Source organism: Microtus ochrogaster, linkage group LG5 (assembly GCF_000317375.1).
Source record: "Microtus ochrogaster isolate Prairie Vole_2 linkage group LG5, MicOch1.0, whole genome shotgun sequence".
NCBI classification, from domain to species: Eukaryota; Metazoa; Chordata; class Mammalia; order Rodentia; family Cricetidae; genus Microtus; species Microtus ochrogaster.
Window position 1 is genome coordinate 18163076 of NC_022031.1, and position 14402 is coordinate 18177477.

Genomic DNA, 14402 nt, shown 5'->3' on the forward strand with positions numbered 1-14402 from the left:
GCGCGGAGGCAAGGCGGGCGTGTTCAATGGAAGTATGCTACCAGCTGCCGGTGCTGCCCCTGGACAGGCCGGTCCCCCAGCACGTCCTCAGCCGCCGAGGAGCCATCAGCTTCAGCTCCAGCTCCGCGCTCTTCGGCTGCCCGCATCCCCGGCAGCTCTCGCAGGTAACCGCCGCCCCGGGGCCCGCACCCCGCGGCTCAGCGCTTTTGTCTTCTCTCGGAGGGACTCGGGCCATTGTTCCGGGCTTTGTAGGCTGGTCTGTCGGTTTCTGGATGGACAGCCTTTCACCCTTGGCTGGCCTCAGTGTCCCCGGACTCTGCGACCCCCCGCCCGCTGCTAGTCCGTCACGCCCGCTGCTAGCCCCAGCAGTGACTTTGTCCTCCGCTCCTTTCTCCGCACCTCTTTCAAGTTGGGTCCCTTGTCCCTTAGCTGTGACCCCGGGTACACCTGTTCGCCCCCGCCCCCTGGCCCTCCCCCGACACCTGCGCGGCTTCGCGTGCCTTGCAGTGCTGCGCTGGTCCCGAGGTTCCCAGAACAATGGGCCTAGATGTCCCATTGTGGTCCTCACCCGAACTGCTTCCTTTTAGCGGGTGGGCCTTAGGTGCCAGGAACTAGTGTGCAAAGTTGATGGTTTCGAATCAGTTTTCTCATTTGTTAAAGGAGGTTTTTAGGAGAGAGACCACTGAACTGAACGTGCACAAAGGACTTTGTTTCCGATGCCCAACACCAGTTGCTCCTAAGCATTTGTAATTTTTTTTTTCTCTGAAGTCTTTGGCTCAACTCCGTAGTCGGGTTAATTTTGGTTGCCAGATTTAGAATTACGAGACAGAAAGAATTTTACTTTGTTTACATATGAACCGGGTGCCCTCATTGCTTGCTACCAGAAGTTGCGTATTTATGAGGCTACTTTGGGGATGGGTACTAGGAGAGTGTACTTAGGGTCTCACACTTGCTAGGTTAGCATTCCAGCCGGGAGCCTCAGCCATTTATTTGTTTATGGCACAGCCTTTCCAAATTGTCTAGTCTTTCCTTTAACTCATGATCCCCCTGCTTCAGACTTCCAAGTAGCAGGCCTGAGCCATCACGCTGGGTCCCGTGATCATTTTGTACAATAAAATACTCTCATTTTTCCTCCTACTTTTATGATAGCCTATTTTTCCCCTCAATTATATTTTAAGTCTCATGAATAAGTTATTTTTTAGTTTTATTTATTTATTTTTGGTTCTTAGAGACCAAGCTAGGCTCGAACTCAGAGATCTTCCTGGCTCTGCCTCCCAAGTCCTAGGATTAAGGTGTGCATCACCACTGCCCACCAAGCAAGGTATTTAAAACAAGTAACAAGGACAGCATCTTTTAGAAATTTTGCTTATAGTAGATTTTTCACTAAATTCTATTTGTTATTTCCTTTTTAAAATTTTTTTTTTGGGTCTGGAAGATAAGAGAAGAGTTCTTGAGTATCCTTTTGAGAAATTCTTCTTTATTTTTATTTATTTATTTTTGTTTTGGTTTTTCGAGACAGGGTTTCTCTGTGGTTTTGGAGCCTGTCCTGGAACTAGCTCTTGTAGACCAGGCTGGTCTCGAACTCACAGAGATCCGCCTGCCTCTGCCTCCCGAGTGCTGGGATTAAAGGCGTGCGCCACCACCGCCCCGCTTAAATTCTTCTTTATTTAAAGTCAAAGTCTTACCAGGCGGTGGTGGCGGACACCTTTAATCCCAGCACTTGGGAGGCAGAAACAGGAAGATCTCTGTGAGTTTGAGGCCAGCTTGATCTACAAAGCAAGTTCCAGGACAGCTAGGACTGTTACACAGAGAAACCCTGTCTGAGAATAAATAAATTAAATAAAGAATTAAATAAAGTCAGACTCTTTCCTGATACAAGGTAGTATGCTAATGAATTTGGTGTAAAATACTAAGTGGGATTTGAAATAATACTTTTGTTACTTACTTTGAACTGTATTTTTATTATTACATTATTTTACAGTACCAGAATTTCTCAGTACAGTACCAGATCAGCAGACATGACCCTCACTTTCAGCTACATATAAGTAGTAAAGGCTGTCAGTCTCCTTATATAAAGTTCTACAGTATGTGTTATGTTTCCCTGCTCCCTGAGGAGGAAAGGAATGAGAGGGAGGGTTCCAAGGGACGGGAAACCAGGCTAGTCCCAAGAGTTGTACTCAGTGTCTTAATTAACCCACAAAGACCAATTTAAACTCCATTTTTTTTCTTTGCTCATTCCTAGACTAAGATTGAAATGGGTAACGGAATTTTAAAACTACTATCATGGCAAATAAAGCAAATGCTGTAGAATTACCCTATTTTTCAAGCTCTTAAAACTTGTAAACAATTTCTAGATCTCCAAGAGAGTATATTGGAACTCCTTAGGTTTGAGACAGAAAATGTTCCTTAGTGAGTATTTTTTCCCTGACCAACATTGCTCAGTGTTACAGGGATTATAAATGGACCCAGAGGCTAAGGTGGGTATATTATCCTGACCAAGGCTTTGTGTATCACTTAACTCGGTATTGATACTGAGTACTTTGGGGATACGTGGGGATACGTAATGGAAAAATGCAAGGTGGATAATCTTGGAATCCTATTTAAAGCTCTTTAAAACAAGCATTTGATTGAATCACAAGCTTCCATTACTCTTGAATCTTTAGTTCCTAAGTTTAAGGTTACAGAACTTGGCAGAAGTTTAGGTGGTTTTGTAATTTTATTTAAGAGACTTATTTTTTTCTTTAGTTAAGTAGAATTTTAATTAAAAATTTTTTATTTTAAAATAAATTCAAAACTAGCTATCATTTCAGCTCTTTATTCTCACCACAGTGTTGGAGCCCAACTCATAGTAGGTGATTGATAAATATTTGAATGAGTAAGTAGATGAAATTACCTCAGACTGAGCTGAGCATCAATTTTAGATACGAAGCCATGTGAGATCAATGTAAAATAATGGATCATTTATCCAAAATTTGGTTTCAAACATGTAATTGTAGACTAAAAATGATCCAGACAACTAGCAGGGAAAATTCTAAGCAGGCAGCAAAAGCACTTGCTGCCAGATGGAAAGCCTGACCACCCAAGTTCAGTCCTCTGAACCCACACAAAGGTGGAAGAAAAGAACAGGTCTGCATAGCTGTCCTCTAACCTCTGCATTGGAGCTGTGGTGTGGTGCCCCACACCACACACACACACACACACACACACACACACACACACACACACACACAACCATAATAAAATTTCAAACAAGACTCGAGCAACTGAAATAGATTGGGACATCATCTATCTCGAAGCCTGTGAGGTTGAGCAGACTTTTCTAAGTAGCAGGACATTTGAAATGGAATTACAAGCAGCTACACCCTGATAGAAGCCCAAGTTGACAGATGCCATGCCATAAGTGAGGGATGGGGAAACCATTTTTTCCCAAGCTAGCATGATTTTTAAAACCATTGCAGGTATATTTAGCTTATGGATGTGACTGTTATGGAACAAAGTGATTATTAGTCAAAAAATGCTGCACAAAGTCAGATTTTCCAAGTTTAAAGATTTATTCTGTTTAAAAAAAAAAAAAAAGATTTGTGTGCCGGTCAGTGTTCTGTGCTCAAATGGTAAAGCTTCCTGGAGAAGTCGCCTGTGCATCATGGGACTTCCTTAGGCAGAGGCTTCGACACTGTGTCTTAAACCAGTCATATGCTACCTTTTCAGACAGCTAATATGAGATTCTTGAGTTATTTGAAAAGTGGGCGCAATAGGTAAATCCCGTGTGTTGCCACTTTGGATGCCTGTTGCATAGAGGAGTTTAAACCTTAGTCTTCCAGAGCATAGCTCATATTGAAAAGGAATAAGGCATAAACCATGCCATATTCAGCACTGGTGTTTTACAGCTCTATGGCCCAGTGAAGGTCGAGGTAGTGTGTTGAAAGCTGAGGCACTGCTCTTGGGGGGATTAGTCAGGTTTGGAGGCTGCCCGGGCTAGTTTTATTTCAGCTTGACACAAGCTAGAGTCATTTCGGAAGAGAGAACCTCAATTGGAAAAATGCTCCAACCAGATTGGCCTGCGGACAGCCTGTGGTGCATCTTTTTGGTTGATGGTAGATGAAGAAGGGCCCATCTTACTGCGGGTGGTGCCACCCCTGGGCTGCTGGTGCCAGTACCATAAGAAAGCAGGCTGAGCATGCCAGTGAGCAGCATCTCTCTCCACAGCCTCTACATCCATTCCTGCCTTCATGTTCTGGTCCCACTTCCCTGGATGATGACCCTCAAATCAAGTTGCTCTGATCCTGGTGCTTTATCATAGCAGTAGGAAAGAAACTTAAGAGAGAGCCATAGGAATCAAATTTTATTTGGGTTAGAAATTTGAGGTTTAATTTTCAAAATATAAAAATACAATGACTTTTACCAAATCCGTTATTAGAATACAGAATATGAATATAAGCTATTATATACAGTCTCACTGTGTTGTCCCAGCTAGTCTAAAACTCAGTGTAGTTCAGGCTGGCCTCAAATCTGCAAGCTGCCTGCCTTTGCCTCCAATCTCGTTTAGAATTCTTATGTGGTTTCTTTTTTTTTTTTCCCTCTTCCTCCCACCCCCTGTTTTCGGTTGTTTGACACAAAGTCTCGGGTAACTAGGCTAATCTTAAACTAATTATATAACTGAAGATTTTGAACTTCTGTTCCTCCTACTTTTATTTCCCTAGTTCTGGAATTACAGGTATGCAACACTTGTGAAAAATATTTTTTAAGGTACTATTTCATACAAAGAAAAACCCAAACAAACTCTGGCAAATACAGAACACTTACAAGACTCTTGAATTAGAGGTAAGAAAATGTAAAGGATTCACAATTAAAAAAAATACTTTGATCCTGCTGTCTTGACAGTTTCCTTTCTTTTTTCCTTCCTTATACGGATTGAGAAAAACAAAAAATCTGTAGGGCTATTAGTATATTGGAGTTACCAGGTGTGACACAAACACCTAGGTCACCCGATGTAGTTCAGGCCAAGCACTGAAGATTAAGTAGCTGTTTCTAGGGGAAAAACTGTGCATTGCGTTGACAGATCTGTTGAGGTCAGAGCTGTTTGTTGGAGTCTGCTGTGATTTTGTACGGTTCTTTGAACTCTGCAGTGTGATGTCACTGTATGATGGTCACTGTGTAGATTGTGGACAGCTGAAATGTGAGTATGAGTAAGGACATGACATGTTAGTTGAGTTTTAATGACATAACTGTGTAATTAGTGGCTGAGCAGATGCTAAAGAAAGTGTGGATCCTTGCTTACTAGAAGGATGTCAGGTTGATGGATCAGCAGCACATTCTTCAAACGTTGAACGTTTTCTGTCAAGCTTTTGTTTTGGTACATAAAACTCCCTTCCATAGATACCTTCATGCGTGTTAGATAAAGTCTCTGGAATCACTAGCTCATGTCAAAAGGTAAGAACACTGTTTTGGCTTTCTCTACGGGCTCCGTCCTTTCGTAGTACCAAGATAAATAAGCACACCGCTTTCATCTCCACTCATCTGTCACCAGACATCATAAATATTTGCTCCTTAGTGGATGAGCTGCATCTGGTTTGTTTTGATTAGAGTAAGCAGGAGTATGTGCGTTCTGAGGTGTTGTTTGAACTATTTGCATTTTTCTGCTGAGATTTCTTTTTCATTTCTTGCAATGTTTTGTAAGTACTCCAAATCCAACATCGGTTTCTAAGTGTGCATTATGCAAAAACTTTTAATGTTGCTTTTCACAGAGCTGCCCATGAACGCTGACAGGGGATAGCGGGCATGCGGTTTACTGCTGCTTTGGGGGTTGACTCTGGGTTCTGCTTCTAGCCTTTGAACAGAAAAGTTTTGATTACTGCTCCATGGCTCCACCTACTGGTAGAGATGGGTCTTAATTTTCAGAAGATAATGACTACTTGGTTTTTTAACTTGATAGCTTGAGCTTCAACAAAGCCTACACTACTAAAGTTTCAAATAGACCAAAATACTGCTTTGGACCATTAAACGTATTTGTTAAATGGTGCTTAATCAAGAGATACTGTCCTTTCTTTAGTAATAAAACATTCCTGTTCATTTCAGAGTAACATCTACATGTCTAATTCTTTAGCTGATCTTTTGATCTTTATAACTGCTCTCTGTAAAATGAGCAGTGCTATTCCCTTCCCTGCCCAATAGTAGACAGAGCCCTGACTGTTAAGTGCCTTGATGGAGGCATCTTTATTCCAACTGCCTTCCTCTTGCTCATTTCACCTGCTTCAGTTACAGCAGTATGTGGACTAGAGTCAGGATTGTAGGTTCATGGATTATGGATTTTGATGGCCTATGAATATGAGTAAAGAAAATGAATCTGACACAATTTGGTCTCTATTTGAGGAGATAACCTTCACGCGGGGCTTTTCAGAGCATATTGGAAGTATTTCATTCCAGGAGCCAAGTTCTGAGACAGCTAAATCATGCTGTCAAACAGTGACCCAGGCTAATGAGAGATTGGAAACCACTTTGTCTGATGGGGGTCTCTGATTCGAGATGCTTTATTTGGAGGGAGAAGGACACAGGTTTCGTCCAGGAGGAGTCGCGTTGGAGGTGTACGCAGCTGTGCATGTCGGCCGAGCACTGCTGTCTTCTCACATCAGAGGTCTGCCTTGTGAATGAGAGGAGAAGGGAGAGAGACAGATCTGGACTGGTTTTGCATTCTCACTTGTTGTAATCCTGTTCGCATTTTGTGTCAAATGTCTCTAATGTAGAGAAAACATAAGCTTCAAGTTGTCATTTATCAAGGTGACACAACTGGTCTTGAACGCCAAGTCTTTGAGACTTTAGTCTCTGCATTCTCTTTTGCTTTGTTTTAACACATGTGAAAGCATGTGTCTTAGTTTCGTTTCTGTTGCTGTGAAGCGACACCATGACCAAGGTAACTTACAGAAGAAAGCATTTAATTGGGGGGTTGGTAACAGTGTCAGAGAGTAAGTCTCTGATCATCATGGCAGGACGCATGACAGCAAACAGGCGGACAGGCATGACATTAGAGCAGTAGCTGAGAACTAACACCCTGATCTACAGGCAGAGAGACTGGGCCTGGCCTGCCCCTGTGGCATACCTCCTTCAAAAAGCCATACCCCCTAATCCTCCCCAAACAATTCATCACCTGAGAAACAGACTTTCAGATATATAAGCCTATGGGGCCCATCCTCATCCAAACTACCACAGTTTACTGAGTGTGGATGGACCAACAGCTGGAACAGAGGGATTTTTGTAATCTGAGATTGCTCCTTCGTTTCCAGGTGCCCAGACCTGAATAATCACACAGAAATTATATTAGTTACAACACTGGCCAATAGTTCATGTGTTTTCCTAGTTAACTCTTATATCCCAAATTAACCCATTTCTGTTAATCTGTGTATTGCCTCAAGGCTGTGGCTTACCCGGTAAGGTTCTGGCTCTGGCATCTGTCTTCTTTGGCAGCTACATGGCCGCCTACTCTCTCTCTATATTTCTTCTAGTCAGGCTATAGAAGCAGGTTCTTCATTAACCAATGGTAAACATATTCATAGCATACAGAGTGGATTCCCACATCATCTCCCCTTTTCTTTCTAAATAAAAAGGAAAGTTTTAATTTTAGCATAGTAAAATGTTACAAACAAATGTAACAAAGCAGGTTCAAGCAAGAATTGCAGTTACAATATTTAGTCTATTTGAATCTGGCAAAATTAAAGAAAATATACTATCATCTATTTTATCTTTGTGAGTCTAAAGTTTCATATCTAATTTATCTTTTATCATGACTAAGGAAAACTGTAACTATCTGTCTTCAACTCTTCAAAGACCCCAGAAGGATATGATATGACCTAAGTAAACAGAAAGTGCATTGTAAGCAACTTCCAAAACTCTAGAATTGACAGAGACATCTTGCTGCTTGGATAGTCACCCAAAGTTCTTCTGTAACATTGGGGCATCCATATTTAGCCTATAGACCCATAGAAATTTGAAAGACTACTTTTGCCTATATTGGCAGTTTGTCAGTCACTTTCTTCTGTATTCTGCAGAATGTCTGGCGATTCTTTTATGAAGCAAGAATCTTGAATGACCGTCTTCCCTTCTTTAGGCAATTCAGCAGTCATTTTTCTGTGGGTCCTACATGTCCAGTTTAAACAGCATAATATCAAGCAGTTTCTTGCCCAAACGGCTAGCAAACTCCATAAGGAGACTCTTCAATGCCCATCTTCCTCTTGAAGTAATTAGTGCTGCCAGGAACAGACATGTCTCACTGTTGAGAAAAGTCCAAGTTCTTAAAACATTTTAAATGCCATATTTTCAGGGAACCCTGACTGTTCTTCAGGCTAATGAGGGAGGGGGAGTTGATTGGGGGAGGGGGGGAAATGGGAGGCGGTGGCGGGGAGGAAGCAGAAATCTTTAATAAATAAACAAATAATAAATGCCATATTTTGCAGGTCTTTGAAGTGATGAAGATTATCTATCTAATTGAAATATATCTATATATATCTAGAAAACCTAACTTGACTAAAAGTTTGATTATAGATGACTGTCTATTAATGTGTAATTTTAAATTATACATTGCATTTTTAAATAAGATGTGTAGACATAATACCTTAATCAAGATCAGAAATACATATACACAGTGTAGCAAATCTACCTTAAATTTGTATCAGTAGGCCAAGATCCATACCGATGCAAAGTATTCATCTCTATATCATATCCCCTTATTTATTTATTGTTTAGAAATTGACTGTGACCATTATTATAGCCAACTTTTTTAAAAATGAAAATAAACATTTATAAACAATTGGGAATTTGGGTGTAGTTTTCTCCAAACTTTTTCCTGCTGCTTGTTGGGTAAAGTATTTTTAGGGTTTATGGACACCTATTGTGGGGGGGAGTCTTGTTCCATCAAACCACATTTGCTAGAAGAATCCATAGGTTCTCATCTTCTGTGGAAACAAAAGCAGACCCTTTTTTCCCAAAGTAACATATCCTTGGACTCAAATTTTAAAGTCAAGATACCTTTATGTTGGTTTAACTTAGCAGCCTCCAGAACCAAATGACTCTCTGCAGTCAAAAAATTCAGAGAAAACACAATAATATACATAATCCTGACCCTCTGTGTATATTCTATCTTTATGTGGTTTTTCTTTACTTCTTTAATATATGACTGTCCGTACTCTTTTCTATTGCTTTTGCTATAAATAAAGCAATAAAGACTGTGTTTTATTTTTTAAAAACTATTAATTTCTTTTTATAACTGTCTGTACTTTTTCTTTTCTCTCCCAAGCCTACATACATTTTTTAAAATATACTCTGTCTAGTTTAGAAGTGTTTTATGTCTGAATCTACCCTATTGTATATTTGTAATAATTTTCTGACCAGGAGCACCCTTTATTTTATGCTAAGTGGGTGTGGCCAGGACTAAGGCTGCTTTGTCTTTGGCTCTGCCCAGTTCAACATGGTGGAGGTATGTTCACCGCCAGCTCTGCAAGCCATGCTCACCACCCCAACTCCAAGAACACAGCAGATCTGTGTTGCCATTAAGCAAGTTGTAGTATTCTGCTCACAAACCCCAGTGCTCTGCAGCCAGACCTCTTGAAAAGGCCAAAGCCGTTCATGCCAGCATGAACCAGGAAGCTGGCTCTTAAAGAAGCTGTATCTCTGCTTGTGGCCAGCAAACAGAGCCCACTCAAGAAAATGCTGCTATTAAGAAGCCGTGCTTAACTCTGTTCTTTTGTGTCTAGACTTCCTTCCCAAACTCTCTCAGGTTTTATGTGGGTGTAGTTGGCCCACGCTGGTGCCATCTGTAACCAGAGGCTGCTCGTTTGTTTCCTGGCCACCCAGACCTGAATAATCACACAGAAATTATATTAATTACAATACTGTTTGGCCAGTAGCTCAGGCATTTTCCTAGCTAGCTCGTATATCTTAAATTATCCCATTTCTATTAATCTCTTCATTGTGGTGAGACTGTGGCTTACCCGGTAAGGTTCCAACTCTGGCATCTGACTCCTTTGGCAGCTATATGGTGTCTCTCTGTCTCCCCCCCCCCTCTCTCTCTCTCTCTCTCTCTCTCTCTCTCTCTCTCTCTCTCTCTCTCTCTTTTCCAGCCTGGCTATATTCTGCCTGCTATACGATGAAGCAGCTTCTTCATTAACCATTGGTAATAAAACATATTCATAGCAGACAGAGGGGAATCTCACATCAGATCTTAACAGAACACTATAATAAATGTTAGTTACTGTAATTGGTGCTTCTGATATGGGAGCCAGCAGAGCTTGGAGACTAGCCTATCTGAAGCATCGCACTGAACTTTAAAAGGGACTATCCCATTCCAACTTCTTCACTCTTAAGCTGTTTTTTTTTTTAATAAATTGAAAGTTATATTTATGGAATAGTACCAGAGTTCATTCTATTGTGTGTTTCTTCAGAGTGACAATTGAACTAAATAAATGCTTAGAAAATTAATGCTATTACTTGAGAATTTACTTTTAGGACTCTATCCTGAGTTACTAGAATTAGAAATGTTGATAAAGATTAATTGTCAAGGATATTTATCCCATTATTTGCTGTTGTGAAAAATTAGGAGCAACAAATAATGTCTAAATGGCTAAGTACAGTTTCTTGTTATGGAATATGGTAATTAAATTATTTCTGTGTTATGCAGCTACTTAAATGCTTTGAAGAGCTTAAAGTATAATAACTTTGATCACATACAGTGAAATACATTTATTATTTTATTTTTATAATGTATGGTTACTAAGATGAATTTAACAATATTTAATTGTGTGAGTAGAACATAATTAAGTGAAGAAAATTTGGTATATCCTAGATTTTTAATTTAACTACAAAAAAAAAAGCCTCAATATATATAGGTATACACACAAACACACACACTCACACACACACACACACACACACACACACTCGTAAAAAGAAAGAGCTGGCGCTCTCCAGATGTTAACACTGTCTCTGGTTGATGAAATTGAAGTCATTTCTGGTTTTCATTCAGACGGTTTCCATGATCAGTTTGTATTACTAGTTTGTGTTAACAGAACTCTTCCTTTCAAATCAGTATTTAGGAATGAAAGAGCGAAGCCAACTGCACCGGGGTGAGACTGCTGCAGATAGAGGGACTGCCTCATGCAATTGTGAATTCCTCTTTAGGGTGATGGAGGCAGTGGCTTGAAAGATGATTGAGCATCACAGTGCTCTTGGGAGCTCCTCTGCCACCTTCTGGACTCACCGGTTCATAGTTTTGGATAGCTCAGGTTTCACAGGTCTGCTTGCCTAGCTCTGCTTCTCCGTTAGGAACAGTTTCGTCCTGTGGGGAGGGGACGGGAAACAACGTGGAATTATTGTTGGAGGAACTGTCTGATCACAGCTGGTAAGATGGGCTTTAAAATGGCACCGGTGGAAAGGGGTGGACGGGGTAGAAAGGGATGGACGGGGCAGTTAGGAGTTAGGCTCTGGGAGCCAGTCACCTTTGTGAGGTCAGACATTCCTACTGGTTAAATTTGGGAGAGCCTGTGGATTACAAGGCAAGTAACAGAGATCCTAATGGGAAGAAGCAGACAAACAAGCTTTTCCCTTTTCCTCCTTTCCTCCCTGTCTTCCTGCATTTCATCTGGTGAGGGAAACCAGGACCTCTCACGTGCCAGCAAGCGCTCTGCCCCTGAGCTACATCCCTTGCTTCCGCTCTGACCCTGCTCCTGCATTTTCCTGCATTTGGGGAATAGGTTAGGCATCAGGCCAGTGCAGGCAGCAGAAGGCAGGCCAGGCCTCATGGGAGCTGAGACCCTTACTGCTCAGACTCCTCTGAGGAGCGTCCTCCAGGCTTCGGTGTTTGTGAGTTATGAAATGTTTGGTTTGTTACTTAATTCACAACTTAAAATGTGTCTTGTTAAAGTTTATGTGTAACAGTTCAACATCCTGCACCCATTAAAAACACATGAGCAGCTCACGCCTTCGTCAGTTTTCCATTTCCTCTCCCTCTGACCTGTTTGTCTCTAGTGTTATTCTCCCCGTGTATACCTGTAGACTTGAACATGTTTTTATCCATCATCCTATTATACTTTTCAGCAAATGAAGCTAGTAAACTTCTCACAAACTCAGTGTATGGTAATAAAAAGTGCTGAGTTATCACTGCACTCATGGCTGGTCGTAGAAAATAGAGATCTGTGAATCCCAAAACTTTTAAGCAGTATTAGAGCTTTGCCAGGCATTCATTTTCAGTGATACGGATGATTTTGATTTCATTTTTATTTTATCTCTCCATTTATAGTAATCACTATTGATTCTGTTCTTTTTTTACCTTAATATTGAAAGTTTGTTAGGTTTTCATTATAACAAAATACCGGAGACAAGTAACTTATGAAGAGACGGGGCTTATTTTGGTTCCTATTTTATACATTTCAGTTCATGGTCAGTGGCTGTGCTGCCTTGAGCCTGTGGTGAGGCATCACGCCATGTTGAGGGTCCACATTACAATAAAACCTCCTCTTTAGGCCAGGAAGTTAACAGGAGAAGAAGCCAGGGTCCTACTGTTCCCCTTAAGGGCACACTGCCACTGACCTGAGTGCCTCCCAAAGTGCCCTGCTGGGAATCAGTCCTTCACTACCTGGAACTTAGAAGACACATCAGATTCAGCTGTGACCTTTTTTTTTTTTAAATTTTTTTATTTTTTTGAGACAAGGTTTCTTTGTGCAGTCCTAGAACTCAAACTCAGATCCACCTGCATCTGCCTCTGCCTCTCAAATGCTGGGATTAAAAGCATGTGTCCCCACACCCTGATCTGAAACCTAATTTTAAAGTTTATTAGATTGGGGTACTTGCTGGTCCTGCAAATGACCCAGTTTCAGTTCTTAGCACCCATATGGCAGCTCTTGACTGTTTTAACTGCAGTTCCAGGGGATCTGATGCCCTCTGTGGCCTCCGTGGACACGTCATACACATGGTGCACACATGCAGGCTTTTGCATGCATGCACACTCACGTATCAGAATACTCATGCACATAAAAAGTAAACGTGTCTTTTAAAAGAATTGGTGGATCATAAATATGCCATATTTTAATAGTACTACTTACTGTTCTGAGTTACATCCAATACAGTGTTCCTCTCCAAACCATTTTAATGCTTTGTCAGCCAGCAAGTTTTCATAGAATTAGTGACTTTGAGAAAAGATTTGATAACCTTTTGTTTAGTCTTAACTTTTTTTCTGCCATGAATATTTTGAAATAGTCTTCTGGTTCCCCAGACCTTGTTAGACAAACCCTAAGACAGTATTCTATATTAAGTTCCCAAACTGAGTGCTAAGGTTTCTCATTTTCGGGGCTGGAGAGATAAGATGGCTCAGTAGCTGTTTGGCTCTGAGCACCCAAGTCTGTATCTTACAGACACCTTTCTACTCCAGCTCCAAGTGATCGCACTACTCTTCTGACCTGTGGATATCGGTACAAACATGTGCACACACAGACACACTGTGGTGGTTTGAAAGAAAATGGCCCCAAGTGGCCCCTAGGGAGTGGCACTATTAGGAGGTGTTCCCTTGTTGGAGGAAGTGTGTCACTGTGGGGGCGGGCTTTGAGGTCTCCTGCTCACAGTCTCCTTCTGCTGCCCGTGAATAAAGATGTAGAACCCGCAGCTCCTTCTCTGCCTCCTTCTGCCTGCATGTCACCATGAAGATAACGGATGGACTAAACCTCTGAAACTGTAAGCCAGTCCAATTAAATGTTTGTCTTCATAAGGTTATGGTCATGATGTCTCTTCACAGAAATAGAATCCCTGACTAAGACAGTAGTTGGTTCCAAGGACTGGGGTATGCTGTGACAGGCCTGATCATGTTTTGTTTGGAAGAATATGGACTTTGGAACTGTGGATTAGAAAAACAGTTGAACGCTTTAAGTGCAGATTAATGGGTCATCCTAGTAGGAACTTGGAAGACAGTATGCTGAGGGTGATGTGAACTTGGGGGCCTGGCTCAAGAGGTTCCAGAGGAGAAGTTTAGTATTTTAGTAAATGAGTAATCAGTTATTTAGGATTTAGTATTTTATTAAAATTTTAGAATTTTAGTTGCCTAGAGACTATTATTGTGATATTTTGGTGAAGAATGTGGCTGCTTTTTGCGCTTGTCCAAAAATTCTGCCTGAGGCTAAAGTGAAGAGCTTTGGATTAATTCCTTTGATGGAGGAAATCTCAAAACAACCTAGTCTAGACTCTGTCATGTGGTTATTAGTGTTAACTCTTATATAGATTTATAATGAAAAGGAGCAAGCTGAGCAAGGAAAAACACAAAATATGCAGATTGAGAAAGAGGGCACCGGGAAGTGGAATGGAGCCAAATCCTGTGTTCAAGGAGACAAACAGATTAAAAAATGGAATAAAGAAATGGTGACCTCAGGGCAAGA

At 41.2% G+C, this 14402-nt stretch overlaps 1 protein-coding gene across 2 annotated transcripts in view; it reads left to right on the plus strand.

The window, feature by feature from the left end:
• Positions 1 to 7: 7 nt before the first annotated feature.
• The window catches only part of Pde7a (phosphodiesterase 7A), a 99704-nt gene continuing 85309 nt past the window's right edge, over positions 8 to 14402 (plus strand). For both annotated transcript variants that reach the window (XR_003378243.1, XM_005361902.3), the window contains exon 1: positions 8 to 164. Coding sequence is in view for 1 of the 2 variants with exons in the window: in XM_005361902.3 (XP_005361959.1) it covers positions 27 to 164 (138 nt within the window). In the remaining variant the exon portion in view is untranslated. The remainder of the gene's footprint in view (positions 165 to 14402) is intronic.